General features: G+C 39.2%; 1 protein-coding gene across 1 annotated transcript; it reads left to right on the top strand.

The window, feature by feature from the left end:
- Positions 1-1,700: 1,700 nt before the first annotated feature.
- On the top strand, positions 1,701-8,206 carry CDC20 (cell division cycle 20). Its single transcript, XM_058175211.1, has 11 exons — positions 1,701-1,808; positions 2,407-2,626; positions 2,857-2,999; positions 3,110-3,206; positions 3,848-3,976; positions 5,368-5,564; positions 5,915-6,009; positions 6,160-6,391; positions 6,962-7,087; positions 7,223-7,340; positions 7,818-8,206. The coding sequence occupies exons 1-11, from the start codon at positions 1,770-1,772 to the stop codon at positions 7,988-7,990; spliced, it is 1,569 nt and encodes a 522-aa protein (XP_058031194.1). The 5' UTR covers positions 1,701-1,769; the 3' UTR covers positions 7,991-8,206.
- Positions 8,207-8,660: the final 454 nt, after the last annotated feature.

Here is an 8,660-nt window from a genome sequence, read left to right as displayed (position 1 = left end):
CACATCTAAGCCTGCACCAAACCATGCACGCCATCACATTTTGAACCAATTGAAAGTTCTGGATGTTTTTCAAGGGTGTTTTAATAGTCAAGATGGGAGGGAGATGACTAGGGCATGGGTGACTATGAACAGGGATTGTTGGTCCAGGAAAGGGCATAACTGGCACACAACCTGCATTTGCTCAAAGGGTCTTCTGCAGTGGTGAAATCCAAATTTTTTTACTACCAGTTCTGTGGGCGTGGCTTGATGGGCATGGCAGGGGAAGGATACTGCAAAATCCCCATTCCCACCCCACTCCAGTGGAAGGATATTGCAAATCTCCATTCCCACCCCACTCTGGGACCAGCCAGAGATGGTATTTGCTGGTTCTCCAAACTACTCAAAATTTCTACCGGTTCTCCAGAACCTGTCAGAATCTGCTGGATTTCACCCGTGGTCTCCTGGTCAAGACTGCCACCTGCTCTTTGAGCAGGAGTCATGAATCCAGAACTCCCAGATTATATTGAAATCTTTAAAAATGAACTTTGAAAAATGAATCCAAGATTAAGGTAAGTATCAAATGTACTAATCAACGCACAAAAGGCAGAACATGGAGCATTTTTGTAAGCGAATTCAGAATAAGGCTTTAAAAAGTAACATATAGCAAATAATAATCCTTGTTCATTTCAGCATCTCTATCAACCACGCTAGCAAAAGCACCCTGGAAATAATTGAGCAACATCTGAAGGACTGCAGGGCCTCTGCCTCAGAGGACTTTTTGTCAGGATCCATTTTTCAAATAGTTGAGTTCAAAACTGTATTTGATAAACAGCTTCTTTTCTGTAGGTACTCCCTATTTAGGTCCTTCCTGCAAATAGAGGGTGCAACAGATGCTGATGCTATTGGTTACCAAAAAAAAAAAAGTGTTGAACAAACTGACTTTCTGAATTAAAAATCTATTACAAGTCTCCATTTTAGGACATTATTTCGTTCCTTGGAAAACTGAAAAAATGTAGATTACAACCAGATTAAGGCTGGAGACCCACAATTTGAGCGAGAATAGAGTAGAGTAGAGTAGAGTAGAGTAGAATAGAGTAGAATAGAATAGAATAGAATAGAATTTTATTGGCCAAGTGTGATTGGACACACAAGGAATTTGTCTTGGTGCATAGGCTCCCAGTGTACATAAAAGAAAAGACATAAAAGAAAAGATGTGCTCCACTATCCATAGGGAGGCTCATCTATGAGAGGATGTGCAGTATCGTACGGTATAACATCTCATGAAAAAAGTCCGTTTCTATAAATCTTGCAGTTATCTTTTCTGGTCATATAACCTTTTCTCTGATTTTACCACTAGGATGCTTATCAGAAAGGTTTACAGTTACACCAATGTAAGCCCAGCTATCAAATAAAAAGCTACCCCAATGTAACTTCTTGCGGCTTCCGTTTGACCTGCCTCTCCCTAAGCATCGAGCCAAAGCTGTTTGCTTTAGATTTAGAACGTTGAATATTTTAATTATAGCGTCAAGCGCCATGGAAACGCCCCCCTCCCCTCCCCAACCCGTTCCGAACATCGGCAGAGATCTGCCGTACGCCACTTCCCCCGTTACGACAATGTAAATCATAAAGGAACCATCCAAGACAACTAACCATCCAGGGAAACTTTGGGTAGCAAAGCCACACCCATTTACACTGAAGAGCCAATGAAAGCAAAGGAAGGCGGGCAAGCAGTAAGACGTTAAGTTCGAAATGGGCCAATAGTTGATCAAAGTGGGAAGTTTAAATCCTGAATGGCGGAAGGAGCCGGAAAAGTTGGAGTTAGAGCAGTGGTAAGTAAGAGGTTCCGCCGACCCGAGTTTTTTTAGGATCCTAAAAGCATTTTTGTTTTTCTTCTGGTTCTCGATTTCTTCCCGTCCTTTAGCTTTTCTGCCCAATATTCTTTGCAATGTATTCTGCCGCGGTGCACGAGATGTTTCCCCGCTCCCCCCACCCCTGCCGCCCCCAAGTGTCAAAAACAGACCCGGAAATTGTATGAGGAAGAAAGCCTGCTGCTTTGAATCAGCAAACTTATCGCAGTAAGAGAAAAAATACTATTTTGTCTTGCGATAGTTTTGCTGGTTAAATCTTCAGAAATTAAACCGTTAAGTACAAAGACAGCTCCACCCTGTTGAGCTATTTTTGCCCAGATTGTGGGGACTTTGCGGGAGGGGGAAAAGCAAAATATTAAAGGAGGGTGGTCTTTTCTTGCCACTTGTGCTCATAAGGGCCACATTAATCACCTGAATCTTATCTGGTTTGTTATTCTGGAATAAGGTTTGTGAACCTATAGCTATCCTGTGGATGCAGATGAGTCATTTTTCTGATGTTCTTGTTTTACTCCTTCTCTGAGATCAACTTACTTATTCTTCCCTGGCTCTGATTTCACAGCATTGCATCCCTATGGCACAATTTCTGTTTGAGAGTGATTTGCACGGGCTGTTGAAACTTGATGCCCCGATACCAAATGTACCTCCTGCAAGATGGCAGCGTAAGGCTAAGGATGGTGCTGCACCCAGCACTGGATCGGCCTCAGATGCCATAGCTCCTTCACCTATGAAACCAGCTAACAGGCCTCATAGTACCAGCAAGACTCCTTCCAAAACACCAGGTAAGATGTGTTATAACCAGTAGATGGATAAACCTCACTGTATGTGATGAAATCAGTCATTAAGTGCCAACTTTTTGTTCTCTTCTAGTGTCCAATTTGTTTTCCAGTGCTGGAGACAAACATTAAGATGTTTATCTTAATGACACTGTGAGGAAAGCAATAAAAGAATCGTGCTTTCAGGCTAGCAATTATCCGAGGGGATACAGATTAATGAAATCTCTGTTTTGCAGGCAAGTCTGGTTCCAAATCACAAAATACTCCAAACAAAACTGGAGGTGATAGATACATCCCTAATCGTAGTGCTATGCAAATGGATGTGGCCAATTTTCTCTTAACCAAAGAGGAATCCTCTGAAGAGACACCGACCAAGAAGGTAAAGAGTTTAAATGTCTGGTACAGTGATGGTCACACAAGTTTGTACTTACTGAATTCTGTGATCAAGTACAGTATTATTGATTTCTTAGTGTTTTCTCCCCCTCCAAGGAGCATCAGAAAGCCTGGGCAATGAATCTTAATGGTTTTGATGTAGAAGAGGCAAAAATCCTGCGACTAAGTGGGAAACCTCAGAATGCCCCTGAAGGTAAATCTACATTGGGCTTATTTAACACAAGAGTAAATCGAAAAGTGAAGTGCATGGTGGGTTTCCAGATGCATCCCTTGTGGATAAAAGCTCCTACCAATAATATCTAGCTTCTAAATTGGTATTGCAACAGTGGTCCATAATCCAGTTCATTCAAATTGATTCCATTGTTCTGCTGTTTTGTTTTAATGAGAATTAGTTTAGGGATGTTCAATTAGCAAGCTGACAACTATAGACTTTTTTACAAACTTTTTTATTTTTTTTTATTTTGTTTCAAGTGGCTATTTAGAACCACACTGGAAAAAAATGCTTTTTTTTGCATTTTCTGTAAAACAGCAGTGATGCTAACTTCAATTAGTTTATGTTCAGCTTGTTTTGAAAAAAAGAACAAAACTTGACTTTCTCATAATGCAGTCCTTCACTGCCCTAGAAAATGAACTCTATAGTATCTCTTATATTCTTCTGTAACATATTACCTGTTGAATATGTTAAGATTGATGTCTGAAATATTGAAAGAAATCCAGCTAGCGCCCTCTAATTGGGAAAATTTCCCAAAATTTTCATTGACCGTTAGCTTGGAATTATAGGAACATTGAGTTTTTTCTTGATTTATGCTGATAACTATGTTACCTCTTTTCCAGGATACCAGAACAATCTCAAAGTGCTCTACAGCCAGAAGAGCACACCAGGCTCCACAAGGAAGTTAAACAGATACATAGCCTCTGTGTCAGAGCGGATTCTAGATGCCCCAGACATTCGAAATGATTACTGTAAGTAGCCATGGATTTGGAGTTTAATTTTAGTAGGACTGTTCCAAAGTGCAGAGGACACCTATTTCCTCTGCCATATTACAGCTTTTTTATGCACCTATATTGTAGATTCGATTTAATTCGATTCGAATTCTTTATTGGCCAAGTGTGATTGGACACACAAGGAATTTGTCTTTGGTGCATACGCTCTCAGTGTACATAAAAAGAAAAAATACATTTGTTAAGAATCATAAGGTACAACACTTAATGATAGTCATAGGGTACAAATAAGCAATCGAATCATACTAGGAAACAATATAAATCGTAATGATACAAGCAACAAAGTTACAGTCATGCAGTCGTAAGTGGGAGGAGATGGTTGATAGGAATGATGAGAAGATTAATAGTAATAGTAATGCAGACTTAGTGAATAGTTTGACAGTGTTGAAGGAATTACTTGTTTAGCAGAGTGATGGCATTAGGGGAAAAACTGTTCTTGTTGTTCTGGTGTGCAGTGCTCTATAGCGTCGTTTTGAGGGTAGGAGTTGAAATAGTTTATGTCCAGGATGTGAGGGGTTTATAAATATTTTCACAGCCCTCTTTTTGACTCTTGCAGTATACAGGCCCTCAATGGAAGGCAGGTTGGTAGCAATTGTTTTTTCTACAGTTGTAATTATCCTCTGAAGTCTGTCTGTCTTGTTGGGTTGCAGAACAAACCACAGTTATAGAGGTGCAGATGACAGTTTGAGCTTCCTGAGTTGGCGCAGAAAGAACATTCTTTGTGGTGCTTTTTTGATGACGTTTTTGATGTTAGGTATCCATTTTAGGTCGTGAGATATGATAGAATCTAGAAATGTGAAGGTCTCTACCGTTGATACTATGTTGTCTAGTATTGTTAAGAGGTGGTATTATTGGAAGGTTTCTCCTAAAGTCTACCATCATTTCTACGGTTTTGAGTGTGTTCAGTTCCAAATTGTTCCGGTTGCACCATAAGGCTAGTCGTTCAACCTCCTGCCTGCATGCGGATTCATTATCGTCTCAAATGAGACTAATCACTGTTGTAGCATCTGCAAACTTCTGTAGTTTAACAGATGGATCATTTGAGATGTAGTCTTTAATATATAGAGAGAAGTGGAGAGCACACATCCTTAGAGGGGTTGGGCTGTGCCGGTATCCAATGTGATTCTGCTTAGCTTCACCTGCCGCTTCCTGTTAGGAAACTTATGATCTACTTATAAGTGTGTTCAGGTACTGTTAGCTGGTTTAGTTTAGTTAGAACGTCTGGAATGATGGTATTGAATGCTGAACTAAAGTTGTATTGGATATGGCTACCGTGGAGAGGCAGGAAGGGATTGTATCTTTATTTGACTTGGCTTTATGTTTCCAAACTAGTGTGTATTGTTCTCATTTAGATCTGAACTTAGTTGATTGGAGCTCCCTCAATTTTTTGGCCGTGGCTCTGGATAAATCAGTGTATCTATGGAATTATGATTCCAGAGAAATAATCCAGCTCATGCAAATGGAAAACCCTGATGACTACATCTCTTCTGTTTCATGGATCAGAGAAGGAAATTACCTTGCAATTGGCACAAGTAATGCCGAGGTCCAGGTGAGGCAATTGAGGCTGTATTTAATGACCTAATATTCTGATAATGAGACAGAGAAGAATAAAAAAATAAATATTTTAATATTAAAGCAAGTTAAATTTCTTTTGGAGGGAAACCCGAGAGACATTTGATTTTTAAACCAATGTGGACTTGTTACACTTTGGATTGGAAAACTATGAGCTGCTTCCTTTGATAGTCCTTATGGCCATGATTTGATTGATTTCTCATTTCTACATGTCTGAGATGAAATACGTTCATAACAAGTGGGACAGCCTTGTGCTTGGGCTGTATTCCATGAGACAATAAAAATTAATAAAGTTGGGTATTTGGACTCTGTTTATATTGATTTTAGTTATGGGACATCCAGCAGAAAAAGCGTCTACGAAATATGGTCAGTCATTCATCCCGTGTGAGTTCTTTAAGTTGGAATAGCTACATCCTGTCCAGGTAATAATTTCTAACCAAAACTGGGATATCTCATGGGCACTGATGGGGAAGAGGCATATGGCTTATAATTTTTCATAGTGAAGAGAAAATATATTACATTGGCCTTCCAGTACATTTGACATAGGAGAATATGCTAATTTTCTCTTACAGTGGATCACGGACTGGTCACATACATCATCATGATGTGCGTGTGGCAGAACACCATGTGGCAACACTTGCTGGTCATACACAAGAAGTATGTGGGCTAAAATGGGCACCTGATGGCCGTTACTTGGCCAGTGGAGGCAATGACAATCTTGTAAATATATGGTCTGTTGCTCAAGGGGACAACTGGTCACCACGTCCTGTGCAAACTTTTACACAACATCAGGGAGCTGTTAAGGTGAGTACCTATCTGTATTTAGAGAGTAGCCATACATCTTGGTACAAAATTATATGGTATAAAGCTCAATTAATGGTCATTTGGGTAGCTCTTTAACCAAGTTCTGCAGCTTGCAGTGTGATCTGAATCCAAACCATGGCAATTTAGGTTCTCTTGGAAACTGGAATTTGTAATACAGTAAACAAATCTTGATTGTAGATGTGATTTTTAAAGTCCAAAATGGTAGCCATTTTTAAGTTCCCACAGCAGTTTGTAAAATAAACAAGACAAATTAAAATGATAGCATTTTAATAAAGCTTCTTAAATGATAGGTAGTCCTTGTTTAGCAATTGCCTCATTTATCAACCATTTGTAGTTATGACTGTAATGAAAAAGTAACTTTATGACCTTCACAGGTCTGTAAAACAAAGGAAAACTGAAGTAAGACCATAAGCATAATTGCAATTTCACTTAGTAATCTCTTTGCTTAATGGCCCAGTTGCCTCTGCAAAAATGAGGACTATCTATAGTTTGCAAACACAGTATTGCTAATCACAGATAATGATGACAACAGTACACTTTGCCCCTTAGGCTGTGGCTTGGAGTCCATGGCAATCCAATGTGCTGGCTACAGGAGGTGGAACAAGTGATCGCCACATAAGGATCTGGAATGTGTGTTCTGGGAGTTGCCTCAACACAGTAGATGCACAGTCCCAGGTAGGTTTGCTTAATACATTTCAAAGAATGGTAAGGATTATTTCAACACTTTAAATTTAACATGCTGCATTTTTTTCCACGTAAGGTTATATCCAGTCAATATTTTATTTATTGGACACTTTCTGGTGTTAATAGGTCTGTGCAGTACTATGGTCTACAAACTATAAAGAACTTGTGTCTGGTCACGGGTTTGCTCAAAACCAACTGGTAGTGTGGAAATACCCATCTATGTCAAAGGTCACTGAGTTGAAAGGTAAGACCCATTGTGAAAATACTGCAATTACATCAATGAAGGTACTAAGAAGCCCATGAACATCAATGTGTACCAACAATTTCTCCTGGCACCTAACGGCATCCCTGTCTCACTTTTAAAAGTTTTTTATATAATTACAGGACACGGACATCAGCACAAATCTTAAAACATACTTACAAAATTGTCTTTGGGCCCACCAAACTTCCCACAGGGATAGACTGCATGTTAAGGGCTATTTTCTTGCCTGGTAAATTGATGTTTTAAATCTGGCTGTGGAGCAGCTCTTTTGTAAATGTGTGAGATTTTTTGTTTTGCTCCTAAATACAAATGTGCCAGTGGCCAAAATGATTGCTTTTCCTGGATTGGATTAGTTTAATATACAGGTTATGGTGCTCTATTCCACAAAGAAAAATCCCTATGCCAACTCGAATAGATTACCAACTATCATTTAGTCATTTGTAAAATATCTTTCCTTAGGTCACACTGCTAGGGTGTTAAGCTTAACTATGAGCCCAGATGGAACCACAGTTGCTTCAGCAGCAGCAGATGAAACACTGAGGCTTTGGCGTTGCTTTGAGTTGGACCCAGCACGCAAGAAAGAGAAAGAGAGCAGTACTAAAACCAGCATTATCCATCAAGGAATTCGCTGAGTTTCATCTAACTCCCTTCCAATCTATTGCTTTATGTACAGAATTTTAAACTATTAATAAATATTTCGCTCTCCTTTAGAAATAACGTTGGTATATGGATTGATATATGAATCACAAATGGTGGGAATGACTTTAATTGATATTGGCTGTTTGCTAGGACTTGGCTTGTATACCATTGTAATAAAAATAAACTATCTATTGAAGAAAAATAAAAGACCAGACTCTCCTCCTGATGCAACTGATAGTGTTCCTTTTCTAAATCACTCTGAAAGCTTTATTACTAGGCAAATTGTCTTAGGTTTGGTCTTTTCTTGACTTTCGGGGAACAATTTAGCTTCCCTCTTCCACCCCTTGAGTTGTGGGACAGATTATTGTAGGTTTCAGAACTGAAGTTAACCTGAAATATTAGTCTGGGATTTGAAATAACGTATGTTTTCAAGTTGTAATTGAAGCTGGTGCCCTCATGCACCAATACAAATACTATGTAGGATGATTGTGACAGTTTATCAACCTCAAGATGCAACATCCTGTTACGGACCAACAATTTTATTGGGAAATATGAAACTAAGAATTTTGCTTGCCAACTATTGTTGCCTTACCAAACAGATAGATATTGCAAATTTGCTTAGCTGAACCCAGTGTTTTTACTGAACTATGTGTGCTGATATTT

The sequence above is a fragment of the Ahaetulla prasina genome, chromosome 3, assembly GCF_028640845.1.
Source record: "Ahaetulla prasina isolate Xishuangbanna chromosome 3, ASM2864084v1, whole genome shotgun sequence".
Lineage (NCBI taxonomy): Eukaryota > Metazoa > Chordata > Lepidosauria > Squamata > Colubridae > Ahaetulla > Ahaetulla prasina.
The sequence above is the reverse complement of the archived record's forward strand: the minus strand, read 5'-3'. Positions and strand labels throughout refer to the sequence as shown.

What these genes read in the sequence shown, in the direction of transcription:
- CDC20 (XM_058175211.1), top strand. Translation starts at nt 1,770, where the DNA reads ATGGCGGAAGGAGCCGGAAAAGTTGGAGTTAGAGCAGTG. An exon ending in AAGAGACACCGACCAAGAAG is followed by an intron (nt 3,000 to 3,109) that starts GTAAAGAGTTTA and finishes TCCCCCTCCAAG; the next exon opens with GAGCATCAGAAAGCCTGGGC. An exon ending in ACCTCAGAATGCCCCTGAAG is followed by an intron (nt 3,207 to 3,847) that starts GTAAATCTACAT and finishes CCTCTTTTCCAG; the next exon opens with GATACCAGAACAATCTCAAA.